Below are 25,941 nucleotides of genomic sequence, written 5' to 3' on the forward strand. Positions count from 1 at the left end.
AGGAGAATCACTACGAGTCAGATCTAGTGGTGAGGCCTTGAACACACTGTAGACCCTTCCCTAAAATACAGAGAGAGAGAGAGAGAGAGAGAGAGAGAGAGAGAGAGAGAGAGAGAAAAGAAAACAAATTTAAAAACACACAGTATTTTATGATTCTTAGCATACACAGGCAGAGCAGTGAGAATTGAGTCATGTGACACACATGCTACCCTTTGAAATAGAATACAGCAAGGCTCTCCCTTGTTTCCTCATGCAAATTAGGACTGTTCATTTGTGGTATACTTAGAGCCATGTGGAATGGAGTGCTTTATTTTCACATTTTAGTGTTTTGTTAGGTGTCTGTTTCAAAGAACACCCAGCTATCATGTTGAAGAGCTCTCTAAGGTTTCTAAACACAGGAGGCTGGGATGTACATAATACAGATGATGCAGGAGCTTCCTTCAGGCTTGGGTTATGGTTCTGTTGACTGTGGGTTTAATATCAAGTGAACAACATAGTTCATTCAAAAGAGGAAGAGATTTAACCACCTGCAGGCGAGGCCACTCCAGAGAACGGCAATATAACATCAATAGTATGTAATACTACTGTGGAAAGAGATAAGTTTGTGAATTCATAAAATGATGAATTATCAAAAAGTATAATGGACAGTATTGTTGGGATATTTAAGTTGAAGAAAAAGTCCTTCCTGATTGGTATTGATCTTTTATCACAAATACATATTACATATGATTAATTCTATGGAATAAGTGTCTTAAAATAAAAACTTATACGTATAACAAATGACAAAAATGTAACCAGAGGGTCACTCCTTAATTCTCCTGAGTAATGACTCAGCCTTCAGTAATTCAGTGTTCATGGCAACTTTATAGAGCATTACAATTGTGAATAACAAAAATTAATTATAGATAGTAATATATATGATAAGTAGATGGATAGATAATATATATATGCATTGAAAATTGAATCAATATTATATATATGTGTATGCATATATAGACTGAATTAATTATCTAACCTATCTGACAGATTAAAGATTCCTAACTTGAAAATATGAAATTCAAAATCCTCACAAATTCAAAATATTTTGAGAGCTGAGAAGATGGAACAAGTGCCCTTCACACACACCCTACAGATACACTGAAAATATTGTATAAAATTGCCTTCAATTTCTGTATAAGATGTCTATGAGAAGTAAATTATTTTCACTCTTGAATGTGGATCTCATCTGTAAGTTCATTATGTCTCATTATGTGTATGCCAATATCCCCAAAATCTGAAAACTACGCCAAATTAGAAACACTTCTGATAACAAACATTTTGAATAAGGAGTTCAATCTGTATGTACCTTCAGTGAAATTTTCCACCCTTTTTTGACCTAACCAGTGGCACTGCTGGTCAGTGTTCTACCCTCTAAGGTCACAAATACTTGGCCCTCTTTTTAAGAGTTTGAGCTTCAGTGGGCCCTACTCAAGGCCATTCACTTCTACCATGTGGGCTTTGCCCTCAGATAAGCAGAGGGAAGGACATAGGTGGCTCCTGGATAAGTGTAATCACAGAAAATTGCTTCTCTCTTACCTAGAGCTACCCCTTTCTGACCACTGTGATTGATGGAGTGGTGCTTCCAAAGGCACCAGAAGAGATTCTGACTGAGAAGAACTTCAGTACTGTCCCTTACATCGTGGGAGTCAACAAGCAAGAGTTTGGCTGGTTTATTCCAACGGTGAGATTGAAGAAGTCTCTTAGGTGCATCCTCAAACTCTTATCAATATTGGATCCACTGAGCTCTTCTGTATCCAAACCTTTTTTGAGTCCAAGACAGATGTCCACTGGGCAGGAATAGACATTTCCTTGGAAACCTGCTCTAGGATGGCTCAGCTGTACCCTAGATTTTCTGTGATCCCTCATCCCCAATTTTCTATGTTCTCTTTAGAGATTCCTTAAGTGCCCTGGATGGGAGACCTGCAGAAATTGTAATTATGTGGGTGAAAGGTGAAAGGTCCCTTAGAGGAAGGAGAAGGAGCTCGGGTACAACAGCACCCACCTTGGGCCTAGACTCAGTTCTTCTGTAAATCACACATGTTCTCAGGGCCATCATTGGAAAGGCTCAGAGAAAGTCATTTCTTCAAGAGTTAAAATTGTTTTCTTTAAAAAGGGTGGGGGAGGGGGCCTGCGCCTTAGCTCAGTTCTTTAAGTGGCTGCTTCAACAAAGCAGTCAGGCTCAGGTTGCTGTGGTTCGATCCCCACAACACAAGCCAGCCAGTCATGCCTTGAAGGCATTCGGAGCAAAAAAATAAATAAATAAATAAATAAATAAATAAATAATAAATAAATAAAAAGGGTGGGGGAGATTTTCTTTTGTTGAAGATAAAAAAGACCCAGACTAGAAAAGGTTTTACTTACTAATACAATCACAATAAGGAAAGCATGAAGCATGACCTGAACTCACATCCTTAATGCCAAAGATTAGAGCTATTCCCATGCTAATGAGCTCAGGGAGGCACTGTAGATGTGAGTGAGGGATAAGTCCACATGGCTAGACCACAGGATCATGCACACTATCTGGAAGAGGAACGGACCCATCTCTTCAGGACAGGAAGCAGGGATGCTGGTGAAGTAAGTCTCCCCCTAAACCTAGGCTATGATCTCCCTAAGTGTTTGCATTTCAAAGAGACTTTTAAAGCTCTTTAATTTTTTTTTCAACCCTGTTCTTGAGAAAAGTTTTAGATGAAAAATTGATTCAAAAGCAGAAAAAGGGTTAATTGTAAGTTTCCTAAAGGAAGATTTTACAGGAGGATTCAAGGGACTATGTGCACTTCACCAGATGTTGACTAGAAGAAGCAGTAATTTCACTTGCAAACACTGATCTTTCTCAGGTGAGCAGTTGGAGGGTCTCATGGCCTTAAGAGGCCAGGTGAATGTTGGACCAAGTTTGTGAAAGAAGAGATTTGAACATCACATGCTGAGATGTCTGCAGTTTCCACTTCAGGAATCTTGGAGGCTACTAAAGACCAAAGACTCTGGACTCTGGTCCACGAGAGATGGTCTGTGCCCTCTGCCCCCCAACTCCTCCATTCCAGCTTTACCCTGGTCTAAATGTTCCCTTGATGCCTGCATGAACTTTGTATGAGTTATAGCTTGATATATAGAGATAGGGAGTGATAGATGATAGTCACATAGATGATAGATGAATAGATAGATTGATAGATAATAGATTGATAGATGATAGATAGATAGATAGATAGATAGATAGATAGATAGATAGATAGATAGATAACAATAGACTGGTACAACTTTTGCAAAACATTTTTAAATAGGTTTTGTACTTCTTGAGTTTCTGGGTAAAAGCCCCATTTAATTCTTTAATTTTATTCAATTCAGTGAAGACATTGGCCCATTAAGGCCTATAAAACAGGACCTTCATTCTGCACTGGTTGGTTAGTTGGCTGATTTGCTTCTTCCTGTTAATTCCCAGTGATTCACAAATGCTTGACCATATTTTTAATCAGATGATGGGCTTTCCACTCTCTGAAGGCAAACTGGACCAAAAGACAGCCACATCACTCCTGTGGAAGTCCTATCCTCTTACAGTAAGTGTCTAAGGAATCATGGGAATTGGTTTGAGAATCAACGAAGAGCAGAGGTCTGGCCCCAAATCACAGACCAATTCATGGTGAAACAGTGTCTGGGACCTGGAGTTCTGTCCCCATTCTTCTGTCTTTTCCACTTTATCACCCCAGGAGGTATTTTTACAGAGTCCAACAGGTACATAATTCTCATAAGCCTTCTTCCCTGGCAGGAGAAACCATACTACTTTCCAGGTGAGGGTGATTGTTTCCTTCATTTGTTTCAGAACATCCCTAAGGAGCTGACGCCAGTGGCCACTGAAGAGTACTTAGGAGGGACAGATGATCCTGTCAAAAAGGGAGAGCTGTTCCTATCCTTGATGGGAGATGTGATGTTTGCTGTTCCCTCTGTGGTTCTGGCCCGCGGCCACAGAGGTGAGTCCCAGAGGTTGGATGAGAGAAAGACACTGATTCACTACCATAGTGTCTCACCACTCCGAGACCTGTTAGCATCATGAAATGTGGAAATTGCTCAGTTAGACCTTTCTAACTGATTCCATATTGTCTGAGGAATGCATTCAAATTCTGGTATCTGATAGACTTTTCAGAAAAGATTGCAAATCCAAGTTATTACTTAGAAAAGTGTCCCAGAAAATACCAGTAAGATGAAGAGGAAGTGACACAGGACTAAGAGGGATGCTCATCCATGATGCACTACAAAGTACCTGTATACAATTGGAAATGGAGAGCTCTGGGAATCAAACAGAAGGCATTTTAGGATTATCCTGTGTGAGTAGCACTGGGGCTAGGTATTCATCCATGGATAAGTACTTGTTGTAGCTCCAACATTGTTCCAAGGGATTGTTAAGTCTTTGTGCTTAGATCTGTTGCAAAGATGGACAGAATAGTTTCTAGCACCCAGACAAACCCTGTCGGCAGAGAGCTACAGCTGCTGGAGATGGAAGTTGGCTGGCCTTTCCAGAAACAGAGGATGTTAGTGAGGCACCAGCAGCATCTCCCTCAGCAGTTTCTCACCTGAAGTTATGACGGAATAACTTCAGTTTCTCACCTGAAGGAATGAGGATGGACGACAAAAAATGAATGATAAATCTTAGAAGATGTATGATGCTCTTCAGGGATAGTGAACAAATAAAATATATCTAGATGAGTGGATTGGTAGATTAATAGCAAGATGAGGGGATTTGTTGGGGTGGAATTAGCTCAAGTGATTATAGAGGCTAAAATGTTCCACTACAGCAACACAGAGAACATAGGATGCTGGTAGCACAGTTCAGTCTGAGTTTGGAGGCCTCAGAACCACAGAAGTCAAAAGTGTAGTTCTCATCTGATGTCAAAGACCCAAGACCCCTGAAGGCCACTGCTATAGCTTCTGAAGCCCAAAGGAAAGAGACATTAGAGTTCTAATATCCAAAGACAAGAGGAGAGTGTCTTAGATATAGAAGGAATCACCTTTTCTCAGTCTTTTTCTGCCCCACTCTAAAACCTAGACAACTGTTCTGGCCACACTGAAGGTGGATCTTCCCCTATTATCAAACAAACTCACAACTCCCTCCCTCCCAGAAGCACCCTCAAAGAAACAACCCCAAAATAATGTCATCTTTTCTCTTCATATTCTTTCATCCAGGTAAGTTGACACCTAAAACTAACCTTCAGAGATTTCCAAGGCCAGAGGGAGCTACAAGTCTGATAAAACTAACAGCGCTAGTGGAAACTGGGGTGGGGGACACAGCAACAGTCATTGCTTCTGATCAAGAAACCCAAAAAAGGGATTGTGGAGATGGCTCAGTAGAATAAGCGCTTCCCTGGCAAGCACAAGGGCCTGAGTTCAATTTCCAGTTCGGCCAAAAAAAGGAAAAAAAGAAACCCAAAAGAAAGAATAAAAGGAAGAATGTGGAGAGGTCTGCAGAAAGTCTGGTTGGCTTCTGTCTGGCTTAGTGTATACAGCAAGAGGCAAGATGAGGGCCAAAGTGGAATCTATCATGAGACCTTTTGACATTGTCCCAGTGCAGTGTAGGTGGCATGCAAGGTTAGGAATGCTGGAGCCCAGCCAGGAGGGAGTGTGTGGTATAATCAAAATATATGGTAGATATATAAATGTTAAAAACTTTTTATAATACACTGCCATTAATCTCCCTCAAAATAGTCCATCTCACTTTTAGCATACTTATCTCATCATTGCTTCAACTTTCTGTAGCAGTTTCAGAATTCCTTTCTTAGTCTCTTTGGTTGAGCCATCACAGATGCCTTAACATGCTGTATTGACTCAAATCTTTCAAGGTCATTTTGACTTTAAGAAGAACCAAAAGTCTTATTGTGGCACATACAGTGAATAAGGTAAGTGAGGAACACTCTAATGGTTTTATAAGACTGCCTTTCCATTGACATCAGCAGTAGCATTCACTATATTTTTAAAATACACTTAAAAAGACATTCATGAAAGAAGACCTGCAGGACTGCTTTAGAAAGTAGCGAGAGTGATGGAATAAGTATGCCCACAGCAAGAGGAAGTATTTTTGAGATGGATCAATGACAGTGTGTCTTTTACTATAATAAATTTTTCAAATTTAATCATTCACCGTATATTTTGGTCATATATCTCCTTCTGAGGTGTTATTTGAGGAAACTCATGTAACTTTTATTTTAATAACTGCTCTCATCTGTCTAGTCTCAAACCAAAAAAAAAAAAATGCTTCTCTGGTCTATTGTGCTATGTTGGAAGGGCTTTAAATGTTGTTGGTTTACATCAGGATAAGCATTAGCTACAGTGGATACACTAGGTGCCCAAGAGCCACTCAAGAATACTGGTATGCAGATGCTAACCACTGCTTAGCTTCTTCCGAGGACCTCCTGAAACCTTTCTCTTGGGGTCAAATGGGATCCATGCTGTGCTTTCACCCACCTGGCTGTGCCTCCAGGAGTATGCCTAACCTATGTTGCTCCTGTCTACATGCTAAGTGATGCCCCCCATATGGGGCTTGTCTTTTACCTGACATTTTATATATTGCATATTATTTACAATTTAATTTTTATGACAATTTTATTCAGAGATCATTTTACAAATTTTCTCAGGGTTAAAAAAAAAACTCCAATGAAAACATCAGATTGGGCACCTAAGTTTACTATTCCTTTCCTCTTAGATATCAAGGCTGGTTGGTCATATTTTGATACTGCAAATATCACTTTGATGAGTCTTATGTGCATAAATATTTATCATATTCCTAGTCATTTTCCAAATACTAGGTTTTGGAAGTGAAGTTAGTGGATTAGATCACAGGAATATTTTTAGAGCTCTTCATACATGCTGCAAAATTACTTTTCGGTGTGTAAAAGTGTGAGCTATTCCTTCTTTTTCTCATTTGAATACTAATTTTTTATTGATTTTATTGAGAAACATAGGAATGAGACAGTTTCAAAGCAGGTTAGTAGGAGAGTTACAATAATTAATACATTGCATATTATTGTCTTTGTAGTAGTTATTCATAGTACAAGTTGCAGACATGCAAAAAAAAATTTTCAAAATTTTGGGCTGGGGAGGTAGCTCAGTAGAATAAGCTCTTGCCTGGCAAACATACGTCCTGAATTCAGTCACCGGTACAAAAAAAAAAAAAAAGACGCAGACATGATATCCTGTCCAAACACTATTAGTACAAATCTTTCTTCTCACTGAATTAAGAGAAAGTAGCTGTTTATCTATCTATCTATCTATCTATCTATCTATCTATCTATCTATCATCTATCTATCTATCCTTCATTTATGTCCCCCTTCTTTGCTTAGTTTTGCCAGAGCTGGGTATTCCATTGCAATTTTTAAAAATAATTTTATTGAGAAACAAATAGCAATCAGACAGTTTCAAAACCAATTAGTAAGACAGTTTCAATAATTAAAACATTGCATATTGTTCTTTTCCTAGTGGTTATTCATAGCACAAGATGCAGACATGATATCCTGTTCACAAACACTAATAATACAAATCTTTCTATTTATTGAATTAAGAGAAAGTAGCAGTATATCTGTTCTATTTTGAATATACAGATACAAAATGGTCCTTCATTTATATCCCCTTTTTTGTTTAGTTTTGTCAGAGAAGGGTATTCCATTGTCATATAAATATTGTAGGTGTGTGAATTCAGCATAATAATCCTATTTAGTCCAGTAGTCTGTAATAGTACTGGGTTATCTGCAGGATTGGCAATGTTAGAAGTTGCTGACTTGAGCCTTTTACAGCTCAGCATATTACTGTGGCTTTACTTTTTATACCTCGCTTTTATACTTTTCTGCTAGATGGTGAGTCACCTACACAAAACATTCTCTCAGGCTTTCACAGAGAGCAAATTGATCAAGCAATGGCCATGACTCATCCACATGGCTGACACTGACAAAGGATCCACAAACTGGCACACAGGTATTCAGAGTAAATCCTGAGGGAATTTGACTGACCTTGTCAGGTACAAAAGTTATATTTCTTGTTATATAGGTCTTGCTTTCTCTTGGTCTTAAAATATTTTTTAAAAGAGACTTCCCTTACCAAAAACAAAACAAAATCACACTACATTTTCATTGACATAATATTTTTTTACTAGCACTTTTCATGTCTCTGCTTCTCATGTTGTTTTTGATTATTACCCAAATTGGGCCCTATTTTTCTTTGAGGACATATTCATGATTGTATAAATGGTATAAATTTCCATGGGGATCATGCTATCTAAAATACATCCTGTCATCCACAAAAGGCCTTTCCTCTGTGTGTGGTCCCAATTCCTTTACTAGGTATTTGAGTGACAGAGGAGATGTTATCTTCCTTCCATGAAGTTCTTGACATTGAAGCAGTAGCGTTAGTTAACAAAAGGGTTACAGAGCCTCAAAAGGCCAAGTGTTCCAAACACCAATTCTTGCTAAATGACATATACAGTGATGGAAGTTGAGAGGGACATTAAATACAATATTCTACATGTGTACAAATAAATACATTGCTGAACTATTTTGCAAATTAATATTAAATTCAGAAGTGGCTGCATATACTACAAAATAACATATATAATGTTATCTTAATTTTGTATACATAGGAGAGATATGTGCTAAAATATCCAAAGAGGCTTTCTTTGAGTGGTGAAATTAGAGTAATTTTGTTGTTTTCTATTTTTCTATAATTTTCAGGTTTCTCAGTGTATCCAAAGAAGAAAAAGGTATAGATTTCTCCAGCAATTTAGGACTGACTTCTACTATGTTTTGTGGCATTTTGACCAGTGCTACCTGTTGGGATGCCAGATTGGGGTCAATGAGTTAGTCCCCAGGAAGCAGGAACTGGTGGCTTCAATGATCCAATAAGAAGGAAAAGTTACACCTTCCTGGGGCTTGCACAGGAGAGTTGGTGGGTGAAAGAGAAAGACAGAGGTGGGAAGAAAGGTAGCTTAACATTTCTCTGACCCTCTTCTGCTTCCACTATTGGAAGACAATGATAGCAGACCATGGAGATGAAGTCTACTTTGTCTTGGGAATCCCATTTTTAAAAGGTAATGTCCCCTTTGCTATCTTGACTTTAGGCTTGACAGGGTGGCCATGAACAAATTTATCCCTCTCTTCTGACTGACCTTTTCAGGTACAAAAGTTACATTTCTTGTTATGTAGGTCTTGCTTTATCTTGGTGTTAAAATATTTTTCAAAGAGCCTTCCCTTACCAAAAACAAAACAAAATCACACTACTACCTCAACATTCATTCAAATGAGGGGTGATTGATAAAATAAGAAACTTGAGGTTTTGCAGTTTCCTGAGACACAAGAGACAGGTTTTTTGCTCATGGCCTAGGCTTGTATTTAATTACTGTTGCTTGAAGAGAAGCTGCTTGGAATTGCTTTACTCTTCTCAAAATGAGTCAGGAAAAACACTGGAATTGCTCAAAACTTGGCTGAAAAGAAGACAATCCCCAGCCTATAGATCTTCTTGAAATAGATCAGCATATTTGTTACCACTGCAGCACATCCACTGTGAACAGGATATAATCAGATATTCTTATATATGAATCAGTCAAGAGGCAAAGGGCTTTACCTGAGTTGAGGCAGGGTCCTTACGATGTCATTTGAAATGGATCCATGATTTCAACGTTCATTCAGGCAACCATCCCACCATTATCTGACTCAAGTCCCATTTTCATCTTACCTAGTTGATAGCCCTAAGTCAGTCAGGATGTTTCCTGAAACTCTGTCTCTCTCCACTGATGAAAATTAGAGGTTTTCTACATATCTAGAAATCTTGACACCCATCAGATTTGCATCAGGTAGTGTTAACTGTTCATGACCCATGTCTTCTCAGATACCGGAGCCCCCACCTACATGTATGAATTTCGGTATCGTCCAAGCTTCTCATCAGATTTGAAACCCAAGACAGTGATAGCAGACCATGGGGATGAAGTCTACTTTGTCTTGGGAATCCCATTTTTAAAAGGTAATGGCCCCTTTGCTATCCTGACTTCAGGCTTGATAGGATGGCCATGAACAAATTTATCCTTCTCTCCTGACTGACCTTGTCAGGTACAAAAGTTACATTTCTTGTTATATTGGTCTTGCTTTATCTTGGTCTTAAAATATTTTTTAAAGAGACTTCCCTTACCAAGAACAAAACAAAATCACACTAAATTATCATTTACATACTATTTTTTTACTAGCACTTTTCATGTCTGCTTCTACTGTTTTAGTTTCTTAGTTGAAAAAGCTCTATTGGGAAATACCTAGGATTTCCCTTGCTCTGAAACACATGCATGAAGATGTGTATTAAGTGCCCCAAACTATAGTCACTCTCAGAATCCTGACCTGGACATCAATAACACAGGCAGTGGATCATCTACGGGGTCCCACTTTTGGAAAAGAACACCACTATCAGAATGTGAGTGAGGGGAAAATAGAATGGATGCTAACTTTGAGTAGCATCTAGTTCATATCAATACATTTCTAGGCCTGTGTATATCTATGCATTTTAAATTCATATATTTTAAATTTTATTGTATTTAAAAATATAATACTTAAAGAAAATGTTTCACCAGTGTTCTCAATACTTTCATTGCCTGTAGTGGCATGTTACTTACTTCTGATCCACTTTGTGGCTGAATCAACCCATCCCTCTGGGCACCTCTCACTGGATGACTTCTTAAGACCTTTGCAGTTCTGATGTTTTTGAGATGATAGAATGTGGGTGCATTTGGCATATTAAGGAGAAACCTGGAGGAACCACTAGTCCTTCAAAGTAAATTCTTGGGTGTAGCATTATGACCCTGAAAAGTACAGGGAGCTGGATAGATATGAAAGACAGTGGAAGTCAACTCATGCATGGACTACATGGCTAATATCCTAGATTGGCCATTCTCAAACTGGAAATGCACACAATTATCTTCTGCCTTCTTAAAAATACAGATTTTGACTCAGTATGTATGGAGTAAGGGCCAAGACATTGCATTTCTTTTTGAAATTAATTATTGTTCCATTTTAGGTATACATAATGGTCACATTCTAGAAGCTTTTGAGTCATGCTGCTGTTGCTTGAGATCCATGAACCACACTCCACATAGCAAGGATTTTTCTTTGTTCCCCCAGAGCATGCCTCAGAAGAAGAGATACACCTCAGCAAGATGATGATGAAATTCTGGGCCAACTTTGCTTGCAATGGGTGAGGCTGATGGTGAAGGCTTAATGGGTGGTGAGTGAGATGGGGTGTGCTAGGGTGTATCTATCAGAAAGGTGGCTTCTAAAGATTCCATGATCAAACTCATCATCCTGTAACCATAGTGCTCTGACAAATAGTTGTCTACTCACCCGCAGGCTGTCCACAGAGATAGAGAGATCACCATCTCTCAACAAATAGAGGCCTCTGGGAAGATAAGCCAGAGATCCCTGAAAGTCTCAGAGAAATATGGGTACTATACAACACCCTTGGGAAATTTGTATTTGATTGTGTTCCTAGGAACCCCAATGGGGAAGGGCTGCCTCACTGGCCAAAGTACGATCAAAAGGAAGGATATCTGCAAATTGGTGCCAGTATCCAGGCTGCCCAGAGGCTGAAAGAGAAGGAAGTGACTTTCTGGACAAAACTCAGGGCCAAGGAGGCAGTGGAGAACCTACCCCAAGGAGAACACACTGAAGAATGAGGATCAGCCAGCCTCAGGAGCCTGGGATGGCCAAGACAGGTGTACTCTGCAGAAATTGTTTATAGGTTGAAGGCACATTTTGTGGAGGCTGGAGAATTGTTTGTTTAGCATAAACAGCAGACAGGGAGAAAGCATCTTTGACCATGTGTCTTCCATTTGTGAAATAAATGTTCCCCCTGGAAATCAAACCAGTGTCTGTGTCTTGGGCTGGGATCTTCATAGAAAGAGTATGTAGAAAGAGGCTTAATCCATAGGGAAATTCTACCTCTACAGGGATGGCTTGGCCTGTAGACACAATACCCATCAATCTAGGCAACTAGAGGTTCTAAGGGGATTCTGGACTTGTTCCATTATTCTGCCTCCCCTCAAAATTTCCAACAAGAGATTCTGGTGTAGACAGGGTGGAGTGCCTTTCTCCTCTATTTGGAGATGCCTGTGGAGACTTATAAGGCACATGCCAATCATGTTTCTAGAAAAAGGAAAGGGAGAGGTATGATGGTAAATCTGTAGCACTGTTGCATTGTCTTACTGATCCTTACACAAGTCTGCAACCCCTTTTTCAATGTACACAATAATCTTCCAGACCACTTTATGAGACTGTGCCTTCCAAAACCTGCTGTGGTTCACTTCAGGTCCAGACAATGACCATATTGCCTGGACCTGAAGTCCCTCACAAAAGTAGTAGACTCTTCCAAAATATGCGGGGTGACTTTTGTATTCAGCTGGCATGTGAAAAGCTCTACAGAGTCTCAATCTCACCTCTACAATGAAGAGCAGCTAGATGATCCTCAAAGTCTTAGTCTTTGCATCAAAGATCCGAAGCTGAAAGGGAAATGATTAGTCTAAAGTTAGGGGGAAGACAGGCATTTTGAGGACTGCTACAATTAAGCCTCAACTTACTTTCTATCTACAGATGGAGAATGGAGTTATGTGATAGTTGGCCAAATTTAACTAAGGGCTAAAGACTAATGTGTCTAGGATGTAAGTATAAAGTCCTTGGAATCTGAGTACAAAAAAAAAAAATATACTCAGTTTCTTCACCTATGCACTCACAACACTGACTACTTCTGGCACTGAGTGTGCCCTCCACCCCATGCACCAAACAATTCTGTAGCAGACACCAGCTGAGTGTCTTCTAACTCTGTTTAGTTCTTCCTGAGTACAGTCTTGTATCTCATGGGCTGAGGGTTCAATCTAACAGGATTCTCCCTCCTTTGGATATCAATCATACCTGTGCTTCTTACAGTCTGTGTAGAACTTGGATTCTCACAATCCCCTTCTGGAGTTTGATAAGCTTGCTCAACTGGCACATGGATTTCAAGGAAACACATTCAAAGGTTTAATACCAAGGGTACAGATGAAAGTGATGCACAAGATGAAGTACAAAAGAAGAAACACAGAGCTTCCCTGGCTTCTCAAGTGCTCTACCCTCCAGGAACCACCACATAGCCAGCTATCTTGAAGCTCCCCAAACTCTGTCCTTTATTTGTGGAGACTTTCTTATGTAGACATGATTAGTTAAATCATTGGCCATTGGAAATCAACTCAATCTACAGTCCCCTTTCCAATTCCAGGAGGGCTGGAGCTGAGACTCTAAGACCCAGATCTCTAATCCTGCCTTTATTTTTCTAGTGACCATTCCCCATCATGAAGTTAAGGTGCCAGCCAGTCGTCAAAACAGTAGTACACAATGAGTCACCATGTCAGAGATTCTGTAGTTTTCGGAAAATGTGTGCCAGAAATGAGAATAAGGAACAGAACCACAGTCTTATAGATGCACTGACCCACAGGGGTGTTTACACCCTTTACAGACTCATTTCCAGGAACCTTTATCAAGTACTCGTGGAGAAGGTTGAAAGCAGATAGCAAAACTGAGGAAAATGCTTGAAAATGCAAACATTTAGCCCTATCAGATCTTTCTCTTTTGAGGAAAAAGCCTACAATCAGTAGGAAAGATTAGCAAAACTGATATCTCTCAGGGACTCTCTTCATAGCTCTACTGAGGCTGAGGAAAATGAAAATTTTAAATTTTATATTTACTAGTGTGGGACAGGAAATTATTCTCAATTCAAATCATTAAGTATTTTACTGCCTGAGAAAGCAGAATCACAGAGAAAGACATCTTAAGACTGAAGAAAACAGGTCCCCCTGAAGTTGAGACTAGACTATGGCAACAGAGGGTACACATAGATGTCATCTTCAAGTCAGCAAATATAGCTAGCAAGTATCTGAAATCTGCTAGGGAAAAGTGGACATGTAGTCACAGGCCACTCCAGAAGGACAGGTGTGCAGGACAGGTCTTAAGCTGAGGGTGAAACAAGACAGCAAAAAACCCTTTCAAAAACCAGCTCTCACACAAGTATGCTAGAAAAGGCAGAGCCCAAGGTGATAACACTAGGAAAGCAGATCCTAACACCATGTGCACCCTGTAATGCTCATTGATTCTTGTATGCTTAACAAAAGAATTCAGACAAGACATGTAAGCAGTCCTACAGAGTACAAGCAGAATTTATTGCAGAATGGTGGATTTTTCAGAGTGACAAAAACAATACATTTTCATGCTTGAATATGGGTAAGCACCAAGACAGTTGTTGCATCTACTTAAGGTTGGACAGTGTTTATGTGATTAAAGCGGCTTCCAGGGATATCATTTTCTTCCTCTGAGGTCACTATTCTGTTTCAAAGAAAACAGATTTGCTTTGACCTTTCCTTCACGTAAAATGTTTTCACTGATTTGGTTTGAAATCTTGAGTATTTTTCAAGCCCTCACTCTGGTCTGGACATTGTACAGGTCCTGAACCTTATCAGCATGCTTAGAGGAGGTCACATTCTCTTGTCTTATAGCTTCAAACTAAAACTTACTCTGTTTTTATATATGGCTAATGATTAAGAAAATGAAGGAAATAGAAAAAGAAATCACATCATTTTTGCTTTTTATGCCCCCTTTGCTTTTGCTGTAGCCCTCCATTATCTCTCCAGGGACGCTAAATTCTAAATCCCTTCCTAACAGTAACATTTAAATGATTTGAAGAAGGTGAACTTAAGAGGTTTGTTATGACTCACATCCAGTTGTCTGCACAAACCTCATGGAGTTGCAGGTAATGCTTTTAGAAGCCAAACTAAGTGATTCTGCCAGGGACCAGGGGTCTCATTTTGCTTACATCCTTGAACCTGTGCAAGAGGATGGTATGCAGGTTGTGTAGGTGGGAAGCCTACTTACAATATAAGGGGAAGAAAAGAAGATCAATTGCCCCCTTTTCTGCTCTTGCTGTTTTCTGCTGGCTTCTGCCACCCTAAAGTGCTGCCCCTATGCCGTGCCACCCTGCACTGGAGCCAGCTGATTATGGACTGAAACCTACACAAACTGTGAGCTAAATAAACTTTTCTTCCTTAACTTTGGGTGTCAGATATTTTGTCTCAGCAATCAAAGAAGAGTAACTAGGACAAGGGAATATATATTTAGACAAATAATAAAATATTAAGGAGCCTAACACATTTTGCCATTTCATGGCATAATCGTGGATGTGCCACACACACATTTATTCTTTTGAATATTTCCATTGATTAATTATTTTGATTTCATGAGTTTTATTGTGTTAAACAATGAGTGCCAAACAGGAAAAATATCAAAAGAATGAAGTACTGCATTTTTAATGTTTCTTGAGTTTATAAAAAAGCATCAAAACTTTCAATATTGACTGGGTTTTGTTGTAGAAAGACTAAAAAGGAACATCAGAACTAATCTCCTATATAAATTGCATTGAAAATACCAGTAGCACTCTACAAAAAAATCTTTACTTCAGTTATCATGCAGTCTTCACTCATGACAACAGCATGTTCAATATACATGTATCACTTACACTGACAACACATGTGAACTATCATCAAAATTCCAGTAACACTACAACAAAAATAAACTTTGCATCAATTGTCACATGCAAAGCAGTCTTGACACATAAAATTGCACACTCCACACAAAAATATTGCTTACACTGACAGTACATGTTTTGTTTTCCTGTTTTTTCTTGTATGGCACAACTGTCACTTTTTAAAATTTTCTTCTTGTTGCAATAGGTTTTGTGATGCTACAGCTGTCTATGTCTGTCAGCTCACCAATGTGGTGCACAAATATTGTGGGTGTAGTTTTTGATCTGTGTAAATGATCTCTTATGAGTTCCAATCCCAGTTCTCTAAGGAAATTTCTGTATGATATTTTGCATTTATTTTCTTTGTCATAACTCATCACCAACAAGGTGTACTCTGCCTTTCATTTTGCTGTAGGAAGTTTTCTTCTCAGGCTTCCGCTTTGTCGAGGTCTCCCTATCAATATTTCCATCAAGATGCAGTGTTGACAACAGCAGTATCCGTCTATTATTCTTTGCCATACATGAGGCAATGTAAATCTTTCTGAACTTCAAATATTATATTATATAACTCTGTTTTAAAATTGCAAGATATCATTTGAAATTTCTGCTTTGTTCCACATACATTTCCTGTGCTGGTTAACTTGCACTGTTAGCAAACGTAACATAAACTGTTGAATTCACATTCTAATTAGTTTGGAAGATGGGAACAACAAATCTACTCACATCATTTGGTTTATCATTCAAATAAAGACCCGATGGCTAAGTTTCAGGATAAATGTCTAAGTTCAGTCTAAGTTGAAAGAATAATATATCTTCACACCTACAAGGGCACAAATTTTCACACCATATTTTGACCAATTACTTTTCCATAAATCTTTTATACTCTTGAAATCACCATGAGAAATCTGTACTAAGTACAGTGGACCTATGAATGCTTTCAGTTCAGCTAGTGAGGTTTCATAATAATTATATTTTTGAATATGGTCGTTGAGGCATACAGAACATTTTACTTGTGCTTCAGCCTTTGTGATGTATTTCACATCTTGTAGCATTTCACACTGAATATCAGTGCTGGCATTCTGTCCAATACTTTTAACTCCTGCCAAGACCTTCACTGTATCCTTCAACCTAGTTCTAACCTTGGATCATTCCATTTGGCTGCAGTCAAACATCTATCCTCATTGTTCTTTTCTTCATCATCTGAATTTAGGAGGTCTGCATTCCCTGTGTCTGTATCAGTCAATTCTTGCTCCTTTTCACTGTCACAGGAATTTTGCTCACATGGCCATTGTCAAAGTCAACATCATCAACACCACCCGCACCACTAAGTCTTATGAAAACATGTCTTTTACCATAATGGATCATCTTCATCATCTATACTTGAGTATTCTGATCACTTTTGACCTCCTCCAAAACTTGCAAATCTGTTTGTTCGTTTGCCATTGTATTGATTTTGGGCTACTTTTACCATAATTATTTTAAAGCAAATCCTGGAGTGACGAGGGTCTATGGGACCTTTTGTGTTGCTCAGAAGTGCAAAGATTGTTCTATGGAGGATAATGTAGGTGTAAGTCCTGGTTTTACACTTCTATGCAAGTGTACACACTTTGTCTTTCAAGTAGGTGAACATGAATATGACTTTCTGTGTCCATTAGAGAAAATTGCTGAGATGCATAGGGTGTCACATACATACCTGTTAATTTACAGTAGCAAATTAATGGGTGTGTATGTGGCACCCTATGTTATTCTTGGAGGTTAAAGGTAGCCAAGAGCAAACACCATTACACACATAGAAGCAAGGAAAAGCATTACTGAAAATTTCTCTTTGGAAATTAAACAAGCTAGAAAATATTGGGACACTATACATGATCTTCATAGTGCCAAAACCAAATGCATTCAACTCAGAATTTTAAGTCCAGCAAAGTAAAGGAATAAAAATTTTACAGACACACTAGCAAGAATTTTATTATTAGCATGTCTGTGTTATAAAAAAAGGAATTTCCTTATGCAGAGAAGATATAACACACAAGACAAAGAGTTAGTGTATAGTAAAGAAGTACAGAGGTAAAGACCAACATAAAATTTTACAATAAAGGTAAATGGTTCCATACTATTTTAAGTTACTATGTAAAACAAAATACTACCTAAAGTGAGTTTACTGCTATAAATTTCCCTATAAGAACTGTTTTAATTGCATCCCATAAATTTCAATAAGTGGTGCTTGAATTTTCATTGTATTTTAGATATTGTTTAATTTCTTATTTAATATCCTCTGTAGCCCATTATTTGCTTAGGAGGGTGTTGTTTAGTTGCCATTATTTATAGGGTTTTTGTGGTTTCTTTTGTCCTTTATTTCCAGTTTCATTGTACCCATCTATGACAAAACAAAACAACAAGAAAGGAGGATATAATAAAGAAACATTTTGTTGTGAATATATGTATTATACATATACAAGATACTTAGGGTAATCAGCTACTTTCTCTTAGTTCACTGAGAAGAAAGTTTTGTAATAATATTGTTTAGACAAGATATCATGTCTGCATCCCGTCCTCTGAATACCTACTTTGAAGACAAAAATATGCAATGTATTAATTATTGTAACCATTGTACTAACCTGTTTTGAACTTGTTTCATTGCTATTACATCTTTTTTTCTCATTAAAATGAATAGAAAACAACATACCACCAAAACCTGTGGGTTTAATGCATGGGTAAGAGCAAAATACATAATAGAAACAGCACAAATGTATCAGATAGGAATTTAAGGTACCTGTTGTAAGGTTTTTACATGTCATGTGGTTGGTATTATGCACAATGTAATTAAGCAAAAATGTGTATTGTGTATCTAAGATAACCACTGAAAAAATTTTAAAGAGGCACAAGTAATACCCCAACTGTGAAAATAAAATAAATGATGAAAGTACCTCAATCCAGAAACAAGTACTTAAGCAGGAAATGGAAACAAAAAACATATGAACAAATAGAAAAATAATGTGAGGATGACAGATTTTAATCGAACCATATCAATGATTATATGAAATTAAAGTGACTTAAACCCATCAATTACAAGAGGTTATCAGTTGGATATACAAACCAGGGCCAGCTATGTACTGCAAAGTAAAAGTCTGACTCCACTTTATGCTATTTGGTTGCTGAGCAGTTTTAAGCCTCTCTGATCCCTCTTTGTTCCTTGTCTGGAGAAGCTGATAAGAAAGCCTGGGCATTTCTTCCTTTAGTGCCAGTACACAATCCAAATCTCATAAAGTTTATCATGATCATTACTCTAGCCAAACACACACACACACACACACACACATACACACACACACACACACACACACACACACACTCACACACCCTAAGCCAGTGTCTTTTCCTTCCTGTCTCAAACAATGTTGGAGCATTGGAGCTGCTAGAGGGGCCAGGCTTCTCCCGCAGAGTCATCAATAAGGCTGTAATAGAACTTTCACTGTTTCAGGATCAAGGGGTAGCTTAGCTAGTTTTGACCTGATAAGCAAATCTTGAGTGAAAATAAGAATATAATAATATTAAAAGGAAAAGGAAAAAAAAAGACAAACAATGCACACTTGAAAGTTGAGTGGCTATGTTAGTAATAGATGAATTAACATTACAAAGAAGAAAGAGGGACATTGGACAATAATAAGGGAGAAATTCTCCAAGAAGACATGACAGACTCTAATGTATACACATGCAAAAATGGAATCACAGAGGCCTAGCATAATGTCTTGGGTTTGGTCCCCCCAAGAGCAGGTAGCAAGCCAAGGATCTGAGTGCAGTCTTGTGTGTGTATGTGTGGGTATCCAGGAAGGAGTGGAAAAAGAGTAGAAAAGAGACAAGGACAGAATTATGCAGGTGTGCCATGCACAAGCTTCCTAGTGGACTACTGGGTTCAGACCTGAAAAATAATAGGGGATGATATAGAATAAACTCCAGACCTAATCTTCCATATGAACAAGGAAGGGAAGCTATGTATACAACTCTCTGTCATGACTTAAAGGTTGGTCCTGAGCAATGTGAAGGGTCCCTTCGGTAATTCCATGGCAGAGTGTCACAGGTAGGGAGAAGCCACCCAGATGTGTAAGAATCATGAGCAGAAAGTTGGACAGGGCATGGAAGGTGTCTACTACAACATCACAGATGGAAAGCCACTGACTATCTCTATATAAGCAAAGAGTGAGTCTTACAGAGGAGGAACTGAGTCAAAGTCCCCTAGAAGTTAGTAACAGAACCACTGGAGCCAAACTGAGGACCCCTTGTCCCTATACAGGCTTCCTTCAGCTACACTGCCTGGACACCCCAGACTGACCCCACTCTATGTGGGTGTGACATTCTGAAAACAGAGACAGTGCAATCAAAGAAAGAAAGCAAAAACTTGAACAAAGAGATTATAGATAAGAAAATGCAAGAAGGATTTAAAAAGCAAAAACCTGCAGAGGCTGAATCATTGGATGAGAGCTCCCCACTTGGCTTTCCATTAGTACCACCTGAACCATTGCTCATGTCCCAACCTCGTGCTAATTCCTATAGCCCAGAAAGAAACCTGGACATTGCCATTCATTAAGCCCCCTTGTTCTGGATAAAAGGAAAAAGAGTGCTGTGCTTCTCCCCTCACCAAGGCTCAGAGAGTAAGCTCCTGTCTTCTGAGACAGGACAATCAGGCATTGATTCCACCATGAAGAACATGATGGTGCCTCATATTGGGTGATTCCCCTATGGGACCCCCAGGCCTTATAGTTGTGACACTAGGAAGACACCCTTGCCCCTGTTTCAGCTCACTCTTCTTTCACTGAATAATCTAGGGTTTGAGCAGAAAGGTAGAAGAGGAGCTTGTCATCTGGTTAACCTCTGCTTGGCGATAGAGGCAGCATTTGTGAGTCAACAGTTCCTCTTAATCTTCTGACAAACCCGGAGTAGGAAGTTGTTATTCTTCTGTGGTTGATCATGAGCAGGAGGAATGCCCTATCTGAGACCACACAGCAGGTTCAAGGGAGCAGAATTTGAGGCTAGGGATCTCTGTTTTCAGATCCAGGGATCCATGGCCATCAGTCCTTGTCCTCCATGGTGATTGTGTATACATTTGCACAAGGAATCGCAATGAAGTCAGGTTAATGGTGATCACAGTTTTTCCCAGGAGACTGTGGGTTCCTAGGGTAGGCAGCAAGGTCATACTTGTTTTCATAGATCCTTAACAAGTGCTAGGCAATGGGACCAAAGGGATTAATCAAATAATGTCCAGCCATATTATTCAGCTATAAAGAATGATAAACTCGAAGCCTTTATATATAAGTGGATGCCACTTGAATATATACTCATAAGTGAAATAAACCAGACTCACATGTGTAAATATCATATAGTCTCCCTAGTATAAGAATTCAAAGGAAGAAATAAAAATAGAAAGGCATAACACAATTAAAAAGAAAGTGAGGATTACACAACGAAGAGAGAGAGCAAGGAGAAAAGCTAGGAAATACGACAGAGGCAAAGTCATACATTTATATGCACAAGATGGGTAAGGCAATTGTCCTGAGAATCTTCAGCATGTTTTTTAAACTATCATTTAATTGGTAGGATTCTCACCCTGACTAACTATATATGCTGATACCTGCGAACTAAGCAATTGCACTAAAGATAGCAATGTATAATGCCTGGAATGCCTGTCATTCTGGTCTTCTAAATACGTACTTCATGTCATGACATACCAATTATTGACATAGTGTCTCTCAAGTAAGTGTTTGTTTTTTTTTAAAAGGGTAATAAATGAAAACAAGAGACAAAAAAAGTCACAGGACTGTTCTGCTGCAAGGATGTATATGGTTAGATTTCTAAATTTCTGTGTAAAAATATGTAAATACTTATTCTTATGTTTAAATTTTTTATCTTCTTAATTTTTTTCTTCATATTCTGGAGAAACTTAAAGTTTAACATATCAATACTTGATGGAAAACACCTGTTCCATGTTATGTCTAAGATGTTTGATATCCACACAGATAGTGAGGTTAAGCTCAACTGCCTATATAGAAAGGTAATAATATTAAGCCTCTCTTCTGGAGGGTTAACAACCTAAGTATGCAGACCAACAATTAGATAAAAAGAAAGGCTGCAAGACAGACAACATTTTGGCCCTAACTTTTCAAGGTCAGTGAAGACTCAGGACATAGGAGAACCTGTACTGTAACATCCTGTAACTCAGTTGTGTCCCAAATTTTCTGATTAAGGAGATTATGGGACCACAGAGGAAAATGAATGGTGATGTAGAGTGTGCCTAAGGAGAGTCACATGGAGAGAAAATGTTCTCTCAGACTTTCACAGAGAGCAAATTGGTCAAGCAATGGCAGTGGCTCATCCACCTGGCTGACACTGACAAAGGATCTACAAACTGAGGTGCAGGGTTTCAGGTCAAATCCTGAGGGGATTTGACTGACCTTATCAGACACAAAAGTTACATTTCTTGTTATATAGGTCTTGCTTCATCTTGGTCTTAACCATCCAGCAGAAAAGTATGAAAATGAAGTATGAAAGGTAACGCATATTAATATGCTGAACTGTAAAAAGCTCAAGTCAACAACTTCAGACATTGCCAATCTTATGGAAAACTCACTACTATTATGGGCTACTGGACTATAATGTGATAATTTGCTGAATTCATGCACCTACAGTATTTAAATGACAATGGAATATCCTCCTCTGGCAAAACTAACCAAAAAAGTGGGATAGAAATGAGTGACCATTTTGTATTGTTATACTCAAAATAGTTAGGATAGATGTACAACTCCATTCTCTTAATTCAGTGAATAGAGAGATTTGTTCTAATAGTGTTTGAGACAGGATATCATGTCTGCATCTTGTACAATGAATAACCACTAAGACGACAAAATGCAATGCATTAATTATTGAAAATGTGCTAGTAATCAGCTGTGAAACTGTCTCATTGCTATTTGTTTCTCAATAAAATTATTTTAAAAAGAAAAAAAAAACATACATTTAGTTCAAAAGGAAAAAAATTTCCGTAGATAGATATATTAGTGATGTCCGCCTAATAACACAAACGTGCGTAATTTTATACTTTAAAATGATAACATTTATGTGATGTATATTTTATTTCAATAAAAAAAAATTTTAAAAAAAGAATAATGGCCATCCAGATAAGAGGACATTAGTCTTTGGTGATTATGGACCATACCTTTGAACCCTAGATAAAGTAATAGAAGCTAAAATTTAGTAAATATTTATTATGTATTTGTCATTAATTATGATTTTCATTTATTAACATTAATTCACATAATTTCATAGCAACCTGAGGAGGTGACCACTGGGAATCAGACCCATGAAAGGCAATGAAAACTGTAAGAAAACTCATGTACCACACAACAGAACCAGCTCCATAACTGACTGCACAAAATAAAAATGTAGGAGCCCTCATTTTATTCATTTTTTTATTTTGAAAGATGTAATACTGTTCATTTAACTTGTAAAACATCTCAGCAGCATTCTAAACATACAAAAAAAAAAAAGAAAAGAAAAAGAAAGAAAGAAAGAAAACCTCCACTACATTGCAAATAGTGTTTAAGTACAGAAGCTTCTTGAACCTTCTCTGACCCTTTGCCAATGAAGAGTTCTACAGTTTGGAAACAATTTAGCACTTAACTAAAAAAAAACAAACAAACAGTAATGAATCCAAACACTTCTCCTGTCATCTGACTCTCACTGTCCAACTAAGATAGGACAGCAGTATGCTAGGCCATTATATTCAGAAGCTAACTGGATATCTGCCACAGCAACAGCAACAACAGGTCCAAGGTCCCTTCTCAGTGGTATTTGTGCCCCCACCCCCACCCCCGCCAGCCTCAAGCGGGAAGCATGGAGGGTTTTCCCGGGTTGCTTTGCTCTTTTTACAAACTCTGGATACGTACAGTTGGGAACTCAGGGTTTCTAGCCAATGACCCTACAGTTAACATCACCTTACAACTTAAAAAGCGAACGCCAGAGACATCTCCAAATGCCATTTCACAGCCGCAGCGAAGTGCACAGAGCGAGGAGAACACAGGATGCCTTTTCAGTTTAAAAATGTTTAGAAGCACATACAGCTTTGATACAATCTCACAGCATTCTGGATCCCCATGGCCACGTTGAGCAACTACTGCCAACTTTCAAAGCATTTGAGAAACTACGCGATCACAATCCGGTTGGCATTTAACCTAAGAAACAGTCAGGGCGCTCCCCTACTTTAAGGGATTCACAAAGAGACAAGTTTTTTATTGATCCTCCGCCTCCTCTGCGTCTTCCTCCTCCTCTTCTTCCTCTTCTTCTTCTACCTTATTCTGGGCAACTTTAACAAAACCCTTTGTACCATCGACCTTTCCTTTAGACTTATAGTCAGCTACGTCCCTCTCATACTTCTCCAGCTTCGCCACCTTGGTGATGTCCGGCTGCTTTTCACTGTCACTTAAATTATTCCACATCTCACCCAGCTTCTTGGCCACATCACCAATATAGATAACAGGGTTGGTGGATTTGATCTTGGGGTGCAATTCCAAACAAAACAGGAAAAATCCAGACAGTGGTCTTTTGGGTGCATTGGGGTACTTTTTCTTCTTGCCTCCCTTTGCAGATCCATAATCTTTCACGTCTCAGTCAGAGCAAACTTTATCTGCCTTGGCCATTTCATCAAACTTAGACTTCTCTTTTCCAGGCATCGTCTTCCACCTCTCTGAGCACTTCTTGGAAAATTCTGCAAAATTGACAGGGACTTTTGGGTTTTTCTTCTTGTGCTCCTCTCTGCAGGTCCGCAAAAAAGGTGTATGCAGACATCTTGCCCTTTGGTTTCTTGGGGTCCCCTTTAGCCATCCTGACTATACTGTCCACGAGTCTGGGCAGCACCAGAAGCCCTCGTTTTAAAATAAATAAGGAACGTTAAGACAGTAACAGCAGAGCACTGAACAGCTGTGGAGTCCTATGAGAGGAGGGTCCCATGGCCACAAAGTTGCATGAACGTGAAGCAGCCCTGGTGACAAGCTGGGATAGGAGCCTGAGAAGCCCAGATGTAGAGCCTGAATTCTTAAATGAAAAGCAATCCTGCCTCCTTACTCAGGACTTTGTTTAAAAACACTTACCTGGGACTCTAATTTCAGAGGCCTGATTCTGACCAAAGGCATAAATTGGTTCATGGTTCTCTGCTGCTCTCTTGTGGGAAGTTTGTACATAGTCATCCCCGCTTCAAGGATGGAATTAGACTTCCTTCTCTGTCCCAAATAGCATCATTATGCCTCGTAGGGCACAATCAGAAGAACATTAAGACTGCTTTCTTGCTTCTTTCAGCACCTCAAGTCCAAATAATGCAGGGTTCGTATGGATGATAATTTCTCATATTTTATTTCTTCTTCAACCTGCATCAAATGCCTCTTGGTCCAGTAGCCTGCAGCCTCTAAGGCAGTACTCATCCTGTTCCTGGCACCTCTTGAGGGCCAGAGTTAAAGCACTTTTCTGCAAAGAGACTATCTTTGCCTCTCACCTGGGCTGATGTTCAATATGGAATAGTCAGGTTTTTCTCTTCTGTGTTCCTACTCATTCCCAGTGACTCACTTCTGACACTTGCAATGCACTGGTTCTCCAGTCAACTAACCTACAATTCATCTCAAGTCTGACAGTCCTCCAGGAGACAGCATCAGCTCTCACAGGCCTTGGGCTTCCTCCCACAAGATTGGCCCCTGAGTCATGTGCCAGTCACAAATCTCCGGTTGCAATTGAGGAGCAGATTCACTGCACACTGATTACCAACCTATCCACGTCCTGTGAGATATAAAGCCTTCATACCAAGTTTTATGAAGCCAGTGTATTAACTCCATACGGTGCAAAGGATAAAAGCCTAGGATTTATAGCCTCTGTTCATCTAAGGCCCGAGGAAAACTGACTTGAGCAGATGGGATCTTACTTGCACACATTTAGAAGACCCTAGGAAAACAGCTTGCCCTGGGGCTTTATATTCTGGGGTTATTATGACACACTGGGTTGAACTCTTAAAACTCATTCTGTTCCAGGTGAAGACAAGAACAGACCCCAGGGCCAGGTAGATAGCTCAGTGTTCTAAGCATTTGTCTGGCAAGAGCAAGGACTGGGATTTGATCTCTGGTACTGCATGCCATGCCAGCCTTGCACTGTGCTGGCCACAGAGACCAGGCATAGTGGTGCATCCCGTAATCCCAGGGCTGGGAAGGCTGAGACAGGAGGATCACTATGAGTCTGAGCTGTGTAGTGAGACCCTTTACCAAATAAATAAATAGATAGATAGATAGATAAATAAATAAATAAATAAATAAATAAATAAATAAATAAATAAATCT

At 39.0% G+C, this 25,941-nt stretch overlaps 1 protein-coding gene and 1 pseudogene across 1 annotated transcript in view; one reads left to right on the top strand and one right to left on the bottom strand.

Annotated features, from left to right (window-relative positions):
• LOC101570439 (liver carboxylesterase 1-like) overlaps positions 1–11,728 on the top strand; it is a 30,775-nt gene extending 19,047 nt beyond the window's left edge. Inside the window, exons 9-14 of the mRNA XM_012515968.2 lie at positions 1,580–1,720; positions 3,507–3,587; positions 3,851–3,998; positions 9,893–10,024; positions 11,167–11,239; positions 11,534–11,728. Of these exons, the coding sequence (XP_012371422.1) occupies positions 1,580–1,720; positions 3,507–3,587; positions 3,851–3,998; positions 9,893–10,024; positions 11,167–11,239; positions 11,534–11,717 (759 nt within the window). The 3' untranslated portion in view covers positions 11,718–11,728. The remainder of the gene's footprint in view (positions 1–1,579; positions 1,721–3,506; positions 3,588–3,850; positions 3,999–9,892; positions 10,025–11,166; positions 11,240–11,533) is intronic.
• A 12,123-nt stretch (positions 11,729–23,851) lies between these two features.
• On the bottom strand, positions 23,852–24,448 carry LOC101584432 (annotated as a pseudogene).
• Positions 24,449–25,941: the final 1,493 nt, after the last annotated feature.

Source organism: Octodon degus, unplaced genomic scaffold, assembly GCF_000260255.1.
Source record: "Octodon degus isolate 3935 unplaced genomic scaffold, OctDeg1.0 scaffold00085, whole genome shotgun sequence".
Taxonomy (NCBI): Eukaryota; Metazoa; Chordata; class Mammalia; order Rodentia; family Octodontidae; genus Octodon; species Octodon degus.